Source organism: Antennarius striatus, chromosome 21 (assembly GCF_040054535.1).
Source record: "Antennarius striatus isolate MH-2024 chromosome 21, ASM4005453v1, whole genome shotgun sequence".
Taxonomy (NCBI): Eukaryota; Metazoa; Chordata; class Actinopteri; order Lophiiformes; family Antennariidae; genus Antennarius; species Antennarius striatus.
Genome location: NC_090796.1, coordinates 11677080 through 11695344, shown reverse-complemented (window position 1 = coordinate 11695344; position 18265 = coordinate 11677080). Strand labels below are relative to the sequence as shown.

Below are 18265 nucleotides of genomic sequence, written 5' to 3'. Positions count from 1 at the left end.
TGAAATATAACTTTAAGAGACCACCCATTTTGCAAATGACTAATTAGCCTATTCTGTACATCCAACAGCATAATCATTAAAAGACACACATTTTTCTATCCCGGGCGGCATTGTGGCACAGTGCGTAGCGCTGTTGTAGCACAGCAAGGCGGTTCCGGGATTGTGTCCCGCTCTGTGTGGAGTTTGCATGTTCTCCCTGGGTCTGTGTGGGTTCCCCGCCTCACACCCTAAGACAGGCTGGGAAAGGCTCCAGCTCCCCTCGATATGCGCAAGTGGATGAAGTGGCTTGAGAAAATGAATGAATGAATGAATTTTTCTATCCCAGTTTTGGTGTTTTTGGAGTAAATATTTTTGTAAAGAATCACACAATCGCAGTTCATATTATGACCTTAGAGGATTGTAAAATTGACTTTGTTGTAACAGAACAAAAACTATAAATGTTCTGAGATCAAGTTTCTGTGGTTTGGTATGCAGGGCTTTATTCTGTGGCCCTTACCATTCTCCATCCTCATTTAGAATTAATGCAGTATGCTTGCTGGTAGCTTTGCTCCAACTGCTGCAGGTGACTCAGTCTCCTCTTGGACTCATTCTAGACTAGTTATTTACCACCACACTGGCTTCCAGCTGATGGGGATAGAGTTTCTGTGTCTTGCTGCCACAGTCTGTGTGCCCCTATTCCTTCATGTTGCTGTATGTCTCTTGCTTCGCAGGGTGTCATGAGCATGGAAGCTATGTCTCTTTAATTGAGCTGCAATTCTATTGCAAGAGGCAGAAGTGTGATCCGATTCTCCAAGGAGGAAGGGTTTAACTATGACATTCCTCTGTTTTTTGGATGCATTCCCCTTTAAAACACCTTAGAAGCAGTAACACTATCATATGGCTTCTGATGCAGTGAGTTGCTGGAGTGTGTGAACTTAATATGGCCATTAAAAGCTAGAACTACAGATGGAGGAAGCATATGCGCAATGTCTCCAGATGTGTAAATATGCATAGATTGCCAACATGAAAAGGTAAGTTAGAAATGTGGTATGAATCAGAAAAGCTACAGACACTGGAGTGGTGCATCAATGAGTGATGCACCATGGTATAGAAGAGACTGACCAAAACAGACTTGAGTTTCATCATGCCCACTGCACCTGTCTCAACAGAGGCAGCCATTTGTTTCCAGCTCACTGTGCTCATCCTCTACTTTACTGCCTCAAACTCACACAGTGGAAAACGTGGAGCCTTGAGCATTATTAAAAACTGCAGATCTGCTCTTACTTCTGCAGCTTTTTGCTTATTTTCCAATTCAAACCTACCCTTGAAGTAAAATACTCAGGGAATTTACATGAATACACCACACACAGCACATATCTTTTCCCTGGATGGTTGAAAGCTGAGGGAGTGGGTGGAGAGAAGCAGTGGTCTGGGGTCGCTGTGTTAAATCTGTGGAAAAATAGGTTTCACTTGTTTATCTTTCCTTGTTTGTTTGGCTCATGCCCCCTACTGTGAGCTCATAGCTACAGATCTTCTACATTCCACCTCATGTTTTCTTCACACTAGGCTATTGTAGCTCATGTTTTTGTGTTGCTGTGTTATTACTATCTTATATTTTTGTCTTGCTTTCCTTCAGGCTTCCTCCCCATGTCCAGCTCTGAACATTTTGTACATGGTACTTGGGTTCCACATTACGAGGACTCATATGTTCCTGTCACCATTCTCTCACAGCCATTGTGTAATTCGATAGCAATGGGACGTTAGGCCTCCATCCAACTGAAAAAACCCCGCCAAAACTTGGTTCTGATGTGATGTGAGCTGTTAACATCATGCACTGCCTAATTCCATATTTGAGTTTCTTTTTTTTTTTTTAATTAAATACTACGCCTTCACAGCAACAACATTTATACCAAATGTTGTACAACTCCTGAGCTGTCAGACGTACACACACATAATGTCCAACAACACGCTCAAAAAGCTTTCAGATTACTCAAACTGCAGTTCCGTGGGTGGGGTTTGCTTGAGGGGTGTTTGTTTCCGTGTGTGACACCAGACACTGTTATATTATTAAAGAGCCTCAGTGAGGGCTACATTTGGCAAAGTACTTAAGCAGGGATGACAGAGCAAGGCTGATCTTGAATGAGAAATTTCAGACAACTATAAAATAGAAATGCTCTCAAGCTGATGCAACACACTTTATTTGTGACTACTAATTATGCTCGCTACCTACTATTTTATTTTTTGCAAGCAGATGTCAGTGAGATCCATGCAACTTTGCAGAGGATGCGAAGGATATATTTACTGTATTATCTTGCAATGTGGGATGTGACTCTCTCATAAAAGAAGATTGCAACAAATGGAAAATATATATATTATGTGAGTATTTTGCTAACACTAAACAAAGAGAATCCATTCAGCTAAGTGCCAATACATTAGGCACACTTTCACCTTTACAGACACACATTAGTCTGTAATTACCTGGTGACTCTGTGGAGGGATCAGCAGCATCAGTGTCATCTAATTCCGAATGTCTAGGTCAGTTCTCTTTCCTGCAGCGTTGTGGTGGCTTCTAATTTATTTTAAGCGCCTTGTTTGTTTTTATGTTTACCCCATGCTGGTTTAGTTTTACTTCTTTCTCTTAATGCAAGAAAAGAGCTGCTCAAATTAGATTTCTTTCAACATTGGCTCATGAAGTTTCTCTCCAAAATGTCTAAGGGTGTCTTTCAACTCACTTAGTCAACACACACTTATTTTTATTGCGAGGAAAATGCATTTAGCAAAAAACAAACTGAAAAAAAAAATACTGTACTGTATATGTCATACTCTCATCCAACAACAAATACAGTCTTAGCATTTGAGTATTTGTATTAGTAAAATACTGCAATCCAGGTTTAATGGTAGTTGTGAAATGTATTATTGCTGTGCTTGCAAGGGTTGTGACATGTTACATATAATTTCCAATCTGCAGTTTTTCACAGCAATCTGTCACTGTGGAAATGACAAGCAGATTTTCCCTCTACGATACATGATTTATTTATTTTAAACTATAACAACACTTTCTCTTAGCCCCATGTCAGATATGAGACTGAACAGAAACCTTCAGCCACTAGAGAAATTATTAGCAAACACTACATACATCATCCTGTCAAAAGCTGTGTTTCTAGAGAAGTATTTCACATATTAAGATGAAACTGATCATGACGAGAATTAAAATTTGACTGGGAATGAATCAGAAAAACATCAACCTTTTGGAATTGAAGGTTGTAATGAAGCCTGGGAGTGGATTTAGACATGAGGCCAGAGGCGTTGATGCTGCAGTCCCTCAGGCTGCGGGTATCAGAGAAATGAGCTTGGAGTTTTTCCCTGTGTCTTCTGTGGATGAAAGCAGATCAAAAGAATAGAGAGAGGTTTTGTCATAACTAGAATAAAGATGATGAAGTAAAATTAGAACAGATTTTTTTACAAGACAAAAACAATATTCCAAGGGTACAATCTAAAATGTCAGCTGTATACTTCACTTTAAACCACCATAAGGGCAGTTCCTGCTTTCTGTCCAATGAGACTCATTTTCTACAACCCACTTTGTCATCTTTTATACATATACTTTTGATAAAGCCATGCAACGGCAAGGTATGTCATCATATTTATTGATCGGTTACCCTTTAATCTCAACAAGAATGTATTCTTCCAATTGGGTGTGTGCACGCAAAAAAACAAAACAAAAACAGGACTGTATCTGAAACATATGCTTAGATATAAACTATTTAAACTGCCCATTCAGGCAAACATTTCACTTTACACATTTTCAGTGGAGACAGGCGAGTATATTGTTACAATGACAAAAGATATGAGAGGACTTGTGATTTGTCTTATGGCAAAGGAAAAATCTGTTTATATTTGTCAAACTTGAATTTATGAGCATTTTGAAAAGGCCAAAGTGACAATTATGTACTGGTCAACTGCAACTGAACAATGTATTTTTTTCCCCTCGAAACTATAGAAGATGATTTGATGGGGGGACAAAAAAAGGTTTCAAATGGTTTCAAGTGAATGAATATTTATTTTTCCTCAGGGGTTTCCCATCTAATAAGGATTTGTAATTACCGTATATATTATGGTAAAACATGAATTATACCGTGAAGTGTACAGTCCACAATCAGATTAGAAATGTAGTCAATATAGTTAAATATCCCCCTCTTTGCTGTACACCTTGTAGAACCCCATTAAAGAATCCTTAGGGTCCCTGGAGCCCACTTTAAAACCCAGTGGTTTAGATGATGTTCAAACATATGTTCCAGTAACTGTCACAAACAAGTGTTGACAGAACTGGGTAGGTGTTGATGTATCCTTGTATTTGCACGCTTTATAAATAGTATAAAATATTGTTACCCACGTAGAAAAATTGCCTTCCCATCTTCTCCCATCTTGTTTGTTTCTTTTGGATTAAACATTGATTGGATTAAAAATTGATTATGTAGACTTTTGGATTTAATTTTTCATTCATCATTAAAATGTTAATTTTTAGATGCTAATATAATAATAAAAATAATTAACTAGACTTTTCTAAAAATGTAATTAAATAGAATATAATGAACCCAAGCAAAATGCTCTGTATATTTTTCTAATGCTATCAATGTCTCATTCAAGTCTATAGAGTTTGTTTAATTACACTCACTGCCAGAAGGGGGAGGCATACGTTCTGCGCTGTAGCTTTAAGTATTAGCAGATGCAATCTTTTACAGCTTCAATGGCAAACAACATTTAAAGAGATTCAATTTAACAGGAACCCTTCAGCTTGGATCATATACATTCATTTGTAGAACCAGGACTCTGCTGTCTTGCTTGGCGCTACACAAATTAGACCACTACCATGCTGAAAATAAAAGCTATTTTTATTTATCAGGCCCAATTCAATCAACACGTCCTACATTAACTTCCCCTCTGTGCCCTTCCATTCCTTTCCTATGTCTGTATTCCTTCTTTTCTTCTACCCTACAGCGAGATCTGACTTCACCAGGTTGGTTTCACGCTGCCCTCTTCCAGTCGCACGCATGAGGCTAATGTTTTTAAACTCTAGCCTCATCTTTGTTTCCTTTTTTTTTCATGAAATGTTTTGTGAGACACTTGCTTGCTAAAACCACTTTATAAATAAATCTTACATGAATGTCTGTCTCTCATGGATTCTGCACAATTCAGATTTGATACCCTGCAAAAAACATCCTCTAGCTGACTCACACTTAGAATTTCATTGGGCCCCATGCCATGATAGTAAAGTGCTCTTTCTGCACAGCCGGGGGCATACTCTAATGTAGTGCTGGCTGGCATCACTCACTTGTTGCGGCGGTAAAGAGCCATACATGCCACTCCGAGAAGACCGATCCCTGAGGCAATGCTGAAGATGGACAGCACCTGCCTCTGGTAGGTGTCACCACTCTCTGTGGAGGAAAGGAAGACAGTTCAGGCAACTGAAACGCTACTGTATCAAAAAGACTATGAAGAAGAAGAAGAAGAAGACATGCATCAACGTGCTGAACTAACACAAACGGTGGATGGATATGCACACACAAAACCTCGCAGAGAAATGTGCCCACAATCTGCATTAGCAATATCACTGTCAGTAAACGTCAGTGTTTGAACTGCGATAGGGAGATTTCAGACTCAGGCGGGGCTCGGTGACATGTGCTTACTGAAGTGTGATAATCATTTCGTTCAGACAAGCCCAACAGGACATTCTGTTGGGGCATTTGTATGTAGTGTATGTGGGTCAGGATGCAGAGACTGATGGCGACAGGGAATTAACAGCAAATGAATGCACCCAGAGCTTCTTGTCAGGCCCCTGCACATCAGTAGTAGAGGCTTAAGGTTGCAAGCAGCTGGGACAAGTAGCAGTTGATCCTTGAAGATATCCATCTGACTGAGCCGCTGGATTGTGGAGTTGCACTGCTTACCTCGGTGTGTGGTGTGTAGAGTGTGATGTGTGGGGGCGTTATGTTGATGCATGTGTGGGAATCCCACCAAATCATATGATGATCAGTTAGACCACGCAAACCCTGCACCTCGTGATGTGTAACTAATCCGCAACCATCCTCTGTGGAGAGTTACAAAGAAGCTCTACTATCATTCACAAACATGAACACAGTCTCCTGTGACATCTCTCAATCACTCAAACCCCCACTGTGTAAGTTCTTGTCATCTTGACAAGGGTTAAGTGCAGAAACACCTCAGAGCAAACTGTCAATGACCTTGAGGGGTTTTCTGAGGCTTCAGTGCTGTCACCTGAGAACTGTCCCAGGTGGTCATCATTATCTGTACCTGTCTAAGGTTTAGCAACTCTTTTTGTTTTTTTTGTTTTATTTAGTTTATTTTTTTCTGGACATGTTAATATAACAGACGTCATACCTTCATCACATTTACAACATCAACAACAACATCCAAAAAAAAAAGGGCTGACGGCTAGAAGCAAATAGGCTTGTGAAATTCCCATCCCCCAGAATAAACAAACATATCTCTCATTACAATATGTTGTCAACAAACTCAGACATTAAATGTTTTCAACCAGTTCATCCATTGAATTTTGACAGACGTTCATACTCTTATCCACTTCCTTATGTTAGTCTTTGTCCTATAACCCAGAGCATGACCATCTTTACACTCTTCCTAGGAACAGCAAGGTTTGTTAACGTTATAGATAGTCAAAACAATAAGTTGACATTACCAGTGTTCTTCACAAGAATATCATGATTATATTCACTTTTCAGTAGACAGTGTTTATCCAAGATTTAACCAGTTTGTTACAGACACTTAAAGAGTTACACATGCTACTATATTGTAAAAAGATATCAACACGGTCTTTAAAGTCTCAAACTTAATATTATCCCTCCAAGCAGAAATCCATGTCTTTTTGTTCATTAATTCATGTTTCTGACATTGATGATGTTGAATGGTTTTTTCAACTGTTCCATGTAATACTTTATGTGTCCAAAATTGGTGTGGAACTCCCACTATTGAAGTGATTCTGTTCCACTGATCTTTGGTGTAGTAACAACTCTTGTCCATCTTTATTGCTCGTATTTCACCAACTCTTCTGCACTCCTGATCACCATTGTTTTCATCTGCTCCAGGTCCTGGAGTTGTTTGTCCAGTTGTTGTCGATCAATCCTTTCTTCTTCAGTTGTCGAGCTTTTCTATCGATATCAGCATTCTTTTTTTGAGGATCTCATTAATGTAGACATTTTTTCCTTTCAGTTTGAAGCCTTGTTTCAGAAGAGCAATTTTGTGTTTATGATTCTGGAATGTTAGCAGCACTGCAGGTGTTCTTCTACCTCCAGATGGTAATGGGTAACATGTCTCAATCTGGCCCGGATCTTTAGTTATCTCCTGATCCCTCAGCTGAGAACTCACTTGTTGCTCCACAGACTCGATGTCAGTGCTGTGCTCAGTTCAGTCTCCCCTGGCGACAGCATGTGCGTAATTCCTCGGCTTGATTTTGATGCCATTGATGATCACATCTTTCATACGAATGCGTTGTTCCAAATCATCGATTCTTTGTTGTCCCTGTTATAAGGCAACTATTCTTCGGTCTTTTCATCTATGTCTTTCCACATTTTCTTTATTTTGTCCTTCATTTCTTCCATGGCATCTAGCACCGGTTTTTGCTTTTCTTCCAACGTTTTATCAAAGTCACTCCTTATCTTATCTAAGTCACTCCTTAACTTATCAAAGTCGCTCTTTAACACGTCTTTAACTCTTTCATAGAAGAGACCATCTGGTCTAGAGTATCCTCCGATTTTCTTCTTCCTCTTGTCCTGGGTTTTGTATCATTTACTAACAAATTTTACTTAGGTAAAACTTCTGGTTGGTGGACTCACCAGTCCTTGACCCATTCTACAATTTGCCACCAACACATCAGTTGTTTTTTTCAAGCGGTACTTTCGCAGATGAAAAAGAGAGGTAATAAGTCACTTGAAAATCTGTGACCCAACAAACCCTGCGCTCTTTACCATCTGTGAAATGACACCTCTCATGTCTGAATCACTGACAAGTATTGGAATGCAGAGCACGACCTGAGGGAAGCCTCCATCTCTTTTGGTCAAAACAGACATTTCCATTCAGTCTGAACATAAGAACAGCTGTCTACAAAGCTCTGCTCAATAGCAGGATGGAAAACAAACAACATGCAGTGTGTTTATAAAACCATTACAGTCTTTTCATGGCTGATGCCTGCAAGGCGTTCTTGAAATGAGATGTAGGAGCATTGCGGAAACAGGACAAACTGAACAGCTTCAGTGACACTGTCTCAGCCTTGTCATATTAACACAAGGACAAAACAATCCCATATGGCAAGCTACGCCACAGCAACCTATCCACAGACAACTAGAAATAAATGCTATCATGAAGACCATGCTAAAGTATCCATGACAAAATGGAGTATTCAGCCTGAAATGCATCAGGGCAAACCGGCGGGATACGCAGCGCTTCAACTGATGAGCCAAAGAATGCGAGAATATAAAAAGACAAGATCATATTTAGAGCACTCAATCCCACTTCAAACAGCTTTGTTCTATCCTGACTGACTGTCTCAGACTCAGTCTGTCACACATTGGACTTATATAACAACTATCAAAAGATTCATTGCAAATCAGAAGAGGAAGCCATAATGGGATGCAATGAATAAGCAGTGCTTACCTTCAAGCCCCCAAAACACTATCTGTGTTACTGCCTGTCATCTGCTATCAATCGATCAAACCCATTCTCATTTTCTTTGATGCATCCGCCCACCTGCAGTAGCATTCTGAACTAATTTGGTCACCAGATTGAAATCACTGAACTGAGGAACGTTTGTGTGCAGGATGGGCTTCTTTCTCTGAGTGTCTTTCTCCATCCCTTCTATTTCCAGAGTGGGTGCAATGTGACGGTGGCATTCGCCATCTTAATGGAAAACTTCACAGCATGCAGCGTTGATTTTTACGTATGCGCAGAACTGAGGCAGAATGGGAGGAAATGATGGCAGAGAGAAAATGAGAAATGCTGCAAATGTGGTAGAGCATGTTCTTGGAGACTGCTTATTCCTCTGGACAAAGAATAGTGTGTCATTATTTCAGAGATTATCTATATCACGAGTTATCTACATAGTTTAGATCACTTCTTATGCACAGTCTGGTATACCTCAAGAAACAGATAAACATTTTTCACAGAATTATCAAGTGGCAGAAACTGCAGCTAATCAAATACACAATAATGTGTGAGTGAAGTAGACATAAATTTACCCATGGACTGCCTGTCTTCATTTCTCTGTCCTCATTACATCACTCCTCTAAAAGTACTGTTCTTCATGCAGACAGAATACACCCAATTCACCACCATGATGTTTCCATGGCGACTGGTCTGCATTAATATTTTCCAAGGTGAGCGGCCTTGTTGTGCTAGATCGTAGCATTTTGTGTGGGACGCTTTGTGGATGCGATATGAGAGACTGAGCACTGCACACACGGTCAATAAGAAAATTGTCTTACCCATAAACTCTATCCCAAGTTCATCTGCTGCTCCATTCACAAGAGGGTTGCATGGGAAAAGGAAGGGGTTGGTCAAAAGAAATAAGAGGGGGGTGAACGAGGGAGACAGAAAGAGAGAGGAGGATACAACAGTTAAAACATAATGGACCTCTATCTTACTCAGAATTCACCTTAGGGAGACACACATGCTGTAACTAGACCATAAAGTTGGTTCTGACAGCTTCCTCTGACACGGCCCTCTCTCTCTGCTGCACCAGGTAATGAGCCAGTCAGCCCTGCATGTTTGGTATGCTTTTCTGCACACTCTTTTCACACAGCCTGCAGTGGCTTTGTATGAGAAGAAGAAACAACAAAGATACGGATGCTAAGAAAATTAGAAGGGGATCATGAAAATACAAGTTTAAAATGACATATCACATAGCTTTATGCCATGACTTTGTGTTGCACAGCCCTTTTATATTAATTTGAGCCCAGGGCATCACTGTAATTGTTGTCTGTCTCTGAGCATGGCTTTTCAATATTCACAAGCTGGTTGCTTTGAGATGTGCCACATGCATGCACCACCATTAACATGTACTCTTGTCTACATGTCTATGTCTTTTGTGTGCACACATTGACATACACCCGCTGTCTTTCTGCATCACACACACAAGCAGACACACATACGGCCTTTCGTCATGCAGTTAAGTCTACCCGACCAATCCCATCACTGGGGAAACAGATAAAAAGGAGCACTCATGTTTTTTCCACCCTGACAGTGCCCCTTTTTCATGTCACTGTAATGTAATCTCATTTAAATTAAAATGAAACCCTCACTAGTAATTGCTTTTCTGACAGAGGTGGTCTGAGTTTTAAATAGAACGGGACTCTTGACAGATTATTTGTGGGGACACACAAAAACACAACTAACAGCAACAAAAAAACAAAAAACAAAAACTGTCCTTGTTGCATGTTCATTGTTCCATGAGAAAATTCTTCAGAGCTCTGGGTATACGAGCTCGAGGTAAAAAGAAAAAAAATCACTCTGAGGTGAGATTCACACATACAAAACAACAAATGAACATTAGATGACAGTATTATAATAATTGCGCAGGATTATTTTACCCTATTAGGGCTGCAATTTGGGGAGATAGGTCTTTTTAAAATCAGTTTTAATGTGAATTATCAAAATTGAAAATTTACTTTTCAAAGTTCTGACATTTACCAAATGTTAGTTTTATGGAGCAGTTTGACCTGCAAACACTCAGATAATTAAGTACAAAGTCTTGACTTTACTTACTGCCTGATGAGACTAGGGGATTTCCACAATTACCAGAACCTCATAAGTTGAGATAAGATGAGGGAAATTAATTCATGTTTATATTCAAACAGGAAGCAGGTGTTACTTAACATTCAGTATGTGATAAAGCTCTCTATGCATCATGACATACATTTTCTGGACAGACTGCATTTATATCCTGACAGGTGCACACAGGCATACAAAATAGTAAGATTCAAAAAGTCTGAAAAAATTAGTATTTATCAGAGCTTCTTGATTGGTCACAAACTGGTGATTAATTCAGCTGAGCTAATCACTTGTGACCGGTGGATGTTACACTTTCTGCAGATAGGTAGCAAATGCTTGGCAAGACCAAAAGAAATGAATGAATGCCATATCTGATACTGATGTTGCCTGATTTGCATTGTCTAGTCAAGCTTTAGCTCAGTCATTGCCCATGGCAGTAGCCAGCACTTTTCAACTCTAAATCGCTTTGGCTGTCACATCTTGTGCAGATGATGTCATTACAACTCTGATACACATCCCATCCTCAAGGACTGTTGTGCTTGGTGACATTTGCCAATCATAATATGAGCAGGCATTCCAATCCTTCCTAATGGCAACTCAGAGCACCATGGGGACCTGTTTACGGTGTCTTACGGCAGCCTTGAGGAAGTTTGTAGAATACCTGTGCATCATGTCAGATGCTCTTGGCCCGATTAAGAGGCTGAAATCTTGTACGGGTGGGAGAGACAATGACGGGAGTGAATCAAATCCTTAATCCCCTCCTTCACTCGGGTGAGCAGGGACCTGGGGAGCCAATACGCTTCTCTGTATGTGTGTCTTTGTGTGTGTTATTGAAACAGAAATACAGCATAACTACTTCCTTTAAGCCTAATATCTACTGGAGATAAAATTCCTCCATGCTTTCTTCTTTTGAAATCAGCTGGGTAAAGCCAACTTGCTTCCCTTTCCTTTTCAATCTTCTACCAAATATTTTTCCTGTTTTGTCCAATGTACAAGTGTCTCTACTGAATACCATTATAGGGATGCCTGAAACTCCCATACAGCTAAGGAAAACTAAGTCTAATTCTTCACCAGGCATAAACTAAATCGCATTCTTCCAATTCTCCTATACCTCCAATTAAAGACGCATCAATTTCTGGCTCTGCAATATCTCATTACTGAAGCCAATGTTCTTCGGAAATTTCAAAGGAAGGCTCCTTTTCTTTTTGCATTTGTGTTTTTAAGATGTGATTCATTTGTCTCTCTGGCTTTGTGAGAACATGTATTTGATCTGTTTTTTGAGTGGCTTGCATTGTTACCACAAACACATAGGATTAAGAGGCATGTGAATGTTAAATTGAATGGTGCAGAATTAAAAGAACGATTTTAAATTCTGATTACAAGAGACAACCTAATACAAACAGACACGAACACAAGCATTAAATAAGTTACACTGTTGGCTGACCCACTTATGGTTGTTGTCTGTGTGTGCATAAATTTGTGTATGTTATGACATGATTTGGGTTTTGAAAGGATAATCCCAAAAACCCTTGGTTATCTGGGTAAATTTTAGATTACTTGGTATCAACACAGATCAAAATAGGCTTCATTCTGCTCTGAAATCTCCCATAGTACATGTATCTGTTGGTGGCTGGATATGTAGAGGCCTAAAGATTGTTTTCTGTGATTCACATGCAATTTTGTACACAGCTGTCAATAACAGACTGTCAATACAAATTTCTCTATCTAAAAACAAAGGTTGGATTTGAGGCAATGGATAGACACTACAAAACTGAAAACACATATTTCTTTAAAATACTTTGAAAAAGCTTCAGAATGCATTTTTGGTTAATGTATAGCCAATTGATTATCATTATTATTGATTATTATGCCCTTTACTCTTATTCTTCCAATATGAGACAATAGAGCAATGACTCAATTGAAGCAGAACAACTTCTGCTTCTATTCTTCTACTGTTGTAAAGTATATGTATGAATATGGAAATGATTCACATCTATTTACATCTAAGTATTCTGGCATCTCAACACATCTACATGTAGTATTTCTACTCAGAAACTTTCAGCAATTTTTGACTGCTCACACAATATCTGTATATACATGTATACTATACAGTGCACCGTCCTTCCTCGCGCTTAATGCGTTCCGGGAACCACATGCAATTAACAAATTCTGTGATAAAGCGACAAACTATTTATCTTATTATTTACGGTAATTTAAACTCTTATGAACCTTCCCCATACTGATATTAATCCACCTTCTATCTGTATTACCTTTTCCCACACTTTTATCAACTGTTTAAAGCCCTTTTGTATCTCCAGTCACAGTATCACGTGACTGCCTACCAAAAATCTGCAATGAGATGAAGTCGCGAGCGTTGACGCACAAATGCGCGAGGGAGCACTGTATACTATAGTTCTAGTTAAATTTCTTTCATTGCACAATGTGTTTGTTTGCTGCAAATATAACTTTCTATTTTAGGAGATAATGCTGTTGTCTGAGAGATTCATCCATTAATATGCAGGTGTCCTTTTCCAATATGTTCATTAAAACATTTTATTAGCTAAACTCTATGAAAAGGGTTCTCACTGGATATTGGTATATTTAATCCACTGACGAAATCCATTTAAATTTTCTGCCTCAGTTACTTATTTATTTTGAAATAAGGAATTCACTATAATTCTTCCTCTAAGAGAGTTTTCAGTGCATCTACACAGTAAATTTACTTTTTGAGTATGTAATTAATGACAAATGACAAACAGAATATTTTTAATATACATTCACAAGTAAAACACACATAATTAGACAAAGCCTTTAATTTTTTTTAAATTGTTTTGTGAATTTTCAATTCAGTAAAAAGGCACTATATATTTATGTGCTTCTGATGATGCTCTTTTTTTGTGAAACACATTGATATTTATCTCATCTCGAAGGAGAAAATAAACATCACCTGATCTTGACACATGGGGAAATTGATGTCTACCAATAGAAGATAAAATAAATCTTATTGTGAAAAATGCATGCCACGAGGGAGCATGAAACATCCTTCATGACACCAGCTTGTGATCCCATTAATGGACTCTCAGCGGGCCTTGCGGTATCAAACAAAAGACAATAGAAGTTTTGTTTTTTATCTGACTCTACTTCTGACTTTATTAACTAAACCACATGGTTGTCTCAAGCATCCAAAGACTACAGGTGAATTTTTTTTTTTTTCATGAACAATATGAGGCCAAATTCTTTCTTTCCTTTGAGACTTAAGCAAAAACAAGACTAAAGATGTTAAAAAAATTAAGTAGATGTTATATTAATTGTAACATTTGAAAGATGATTATGTAGTCTCTGATACAAAGTGTCTTTTACGTTTTATTACTCTGATCATCACCATATGCATATTCACATGAACATACCCACATATTGATGTCAATCTATAATAGAGAAAAGAATAGGAGAAAAATCTTGAAGCATGACGAGAAATATTTCAATCTTTCAATACACCGTGCAAGTAATGAGAAGTGCTTTTTTAATTTTAGCACACTGACATTTTATTTATTTTATTTTTATTAATGAGGTAACAGTAAACTGAGAACCAATCATTGTTTATACCAGAGACATTGTGATCAAAATTGGTTTCTTAACTGTGCAACCCATTGTTCTTGCCCTGAGGATGACACAAAACTGTGCTGTAAGGGTTAAATATAATACCAATTTCAGTCATGTGACAAATATTTATCTTGCTCACTGATAGTAAGGGATTTTCCCGTGGGATTGTAACATGCACTTTCAATTAATGTGATTTCACGCTGCAGACCAATATACAACAACTGAGGGATGTAAAAATAGAAGAAAAAAGACGTACTTGGATCTGACAAGATAGCATCTGTCTTGGGTACAAACTGGTCACAGCGCAGTCCATGGTAGCCCTCCTTACACCTGCAAGGAGACAGGAAAAAGAGACAGATGTGAGATAACACAATACGATGAGTCAAACCGAGCAAGAAGTAGCAAAGTACAGCATGAACTCCTGGTTGGAGAGACATACAGATAAGAGAAGTTGAGAACAGGGAACCTAGAAAGAAGAGTGACTGGCCGGTAAAATGGGGAGTGCTCACTGAGGAATAAGGTGGTGGAGGGAGATACACAGAAACCATCGAGAGAAGAAAGAGAAGCAGGGGAAGATAGTTGGGCAGGCCTAAGCAGTGCCTGCAGCCTCAGCGATAGCACATGACTGACAGGAATGCCAGGTCCTAGGGGAAGAAATTGGGGAACTGGGATGGGAGAAGTCTTGGCATAAAGTGAGCAGCTGAAGATCTACAGTGGAAGGGAAGCTGCCATGGTTGGATCACTCATATAAACAAAGTCCTGGCAAAGTACGGATATATGCCTTCCTTGTCAAATAAATAACCCTGCATTGTTGACTCCTGCAGATCCTTCAGCAACTGTCAAGAAAACATCCGATGAAACTATGTTGTCACAAATTTTGCTACAGGTAATGCAATATATCAGACGGTAAGTATGCCACATATTAAAAGAATGTTTTAAGCAAACCAAACAGGTGGATCCTCTCGAAGTAAAAGCAGCTGTTAAAGCTACAAAACGATTTTGAAGTTCTCATCAATCAAACTTGTTTTTTCTCAATCCTCAGCACAGTGTGCCCTCGTTCCTCACGGTTAATTCGTTCCAGGAACCACACGCGATTAACAAATTCCGTGATAAAGCAACAAACTTTTTATCTTGTTATTTACAGTGATTTAAATGTTTATGAATCCTCCCCATACTGATATTCAACCACCTTCTATCTGTATTACCTTTTCCCACACTCTTATTGACTGTTTAAAGCACTTTTGTGTCTCACGTAAGTCAGAGACTCATGGAACTTAGCGCACTTCTGGATGCCGTCAGCCAATAGAATGCGCGTACAATATCATGTGACTGCCTACCAAAAATCCGTAATGAGGTGAAGTTGCGAGCGGTGATGCGCAAATGCCCCTCTCCCTCTGCAATGGCGGCCGTGCTGTGATCACATTCGGACAACTGATCCACCCCTGAGCTATTTCACAGCTTACGGGAGACAGTTGGTAGATTTGCTCTGATGTGTAGGATTCATCCTAAATTTCGGCATGAGGGAGTGATGTGTCAGAGTTGTCTATTTTTCCACGATTACATCAGTGTCGTGACATCTTTTAGGTAAACCTGTGGGATTTACGCTCACACATTGTCCATCAATATCTGTCCTAACATTTCCAACAGCGTCACCCATCCCACGCACAATGTTAGGCATAGGGATGAGTGACACTTAGAAGTGATGATTGTATTTTTTTCAGACTGGATTGACCTGGTTGGGTAAAAAAACAAAACAACAAAAATAAAACACATCTAACAACAGTTAGTTTGTTAATTAAGGCTGGCATAAGAATGAAAAATAACTAGATGTTCTTGGTTAACATTAAAAACTGCATTATTACTCCAATAGTTCCTTGTATTTCACTTAATTATGGGCAGTTTCTTATCTGTCTTGCCTTTTCTACACACAGCATGGAACTGCACGTTCCACGAAAATGAAATTTAGTACACGGCTCTCTAATTTCATGCTGCCTCAAGTTTATGGTAGCACTAATGCAGCCGCATCTGTGTTTTAATTAGGTGCAATTATTTCAGTTTTCGTCCGTTTGGTGATTTTGTGGCTTGGAGAGAAAAAGCTCCAGCCATAGGAGATTGAGTGTCATTGGAAAGACTGTGCTGTGAAGATTAGGTGGAAAGCTCCAATTTTGGTATTTCTTGACACAAGACTGAGTTTGCATTTCCATAAAGAGAAGCTGCCTCTTAGCATAAGACTCAAAAAATTCATTCAATAGGACATTCAGAATTTCCTGATGAAGCTTTTACCCTGTATTGACAGAATGTTTTGGCTATACTTTGGCTACTCGATTTAGCAGAAATATAAATACAGCACTGATATGGCAAAAACAAACAAACAAACAAACAAACAAACAAACAAGCAAACAAACAAACTCTGACAGCAGACAATGACATCATCATTAATTAACAATCATGTTTCTGTCTACCTGGTAACTGTACGCTCAAACTGTGAAAGCACCCGGGTGTCAGATTTAATGTACATAATGTATATTTGTAAGACTGTAAATTTAGCTGTCCCTTTTTTCAATAAAACATGATCCCACTATCTATCCATCTACCCAAATACCCAACAGAGGATAAAAATATCTGCTTTTGTTTTGGGGTACTATGAAATTAATTCCTTTCTCATTTTCCGATCCACTTTCAAATACACATTTCATCCATTATCATGATGAAAATAAAGAGTACAGGCATTGAAATTAAATTTAATGATGAAAAAAATGATTTGGTGGGTATGTCAGATAGACTGAGGCACGATCACTGATTTGACCAATTATTTGGTAATTTGTAGCTGCAAGAGCTCTCTGTGTGTTTAACTTGTGGAGCTTATTTACTGTACGATTGACATGCGAAAATTACCCTTGAAACAAACCTTTGGAAACAAAGCCAAGCTCTTCCTTCATATTGTCCTTAAATAATGAAAAAAAAAAAAAAGAACAAGGCAGTCAGAGACTGCAACATCCCGCGGCACTCCTGAATTCAAGATTTTACCCTGACCTACACATTTTTAAGCCTCTGGCTTCCTGAAAGTGTTTTGTTTTGTGATTATATCTCATCAGGTTTCAGAGATGTGTACCTAAAAAGGTAAAAAGTGAAAATTTGACCTTAACCTAATTTTTCAAGGTCAAAGTTGTGATGTAATTTTCATCTCTTTGTCTACCTGAATATAATGCCTTTTGTTTCGTCTTTCTATCTTATCCGGTTTCTGAGATATGTGTAAAAAAATGAATTTGACATTGACCTGGTTTTCTTAAGGTCAAGATCGTCTCATTTTCATGCCCTTTGCCGACCAAGTAACATGCTTTTTCTTTCATCTTTCTATCTGCAACAGTTGGGAAGATATTTGTTGGATGGACGAATGGATGGACGAACACACAAACACTGACAATTACAATACATCGCTTCACGAGATGTAGAAATATCTTATAGTAGAGGCAATCTGGGAAATAATGAACTTTATTCTCTCCTTCCTTGCAGACTTCTAGCTCTTTGTCGGCATGGGGAAAAAATTGTAATTGTGATATTCCCCAAACCCTCTTTCAAATCCTTACTTCACACACCCACAAACATAAAATTGGGTAAGGATTTGTCATCGTAGAATACAGAAGAGGTGTGCACTGACAAATGTAATATTTTGGGATAAATTTATATACTGTATATCACGTTTTTGCTGTTGCAAATGTGTTGTCTTTTCTGTTTATTATGTTTGACTGTTACTTTGGCAGGGTGTCTCTTGTAAAAGACACATTATATTTTTTCATTAAATCTCAACAAAAAATCCATCCTTAATAAAGGTGGAATGAAATGCATTAAATAAATAACAACATACAATTTATTAGACAACTGCCCTTAG

The 18265-nt window shown here is 38.6% G+C and overlaps 1 protein-coding gene across 2 annotated transcripts in view; it reads right to left on the bottom strand.

The window, feature by feature from the left end:
* nrg3b (neuregulin 3b) overlaps positions 1-18265 on the bottom strand; it is a 166795-nt gene that overhangs the window by 9869 nt on the left and 138661 nt on the right. The window contains exons 3-6 of one of the 2 annotated variants that reach the window (XM_068305567.1): positions 14633-14706; positions 9492-9518; positions 5312-5414; positions 3225-3351 (exon numbers count right to left, since the gene is read on the bottom strand). In XM_068305567.1, coding sequence (XP_068161668.1) covers positions 3225-3351; positions 5312-5414; positions 9492-9518; positions 14633-14706 — 331 coding nt within the window. The remainder of the gene's footprint in view (positions 1-3224; positions 3352-5311; positions 5415-9491; positions 9519-14632; positions 14707-18265) is intronic. The other variant, XM_068305568.1, reaches the window with a different exon arrangement.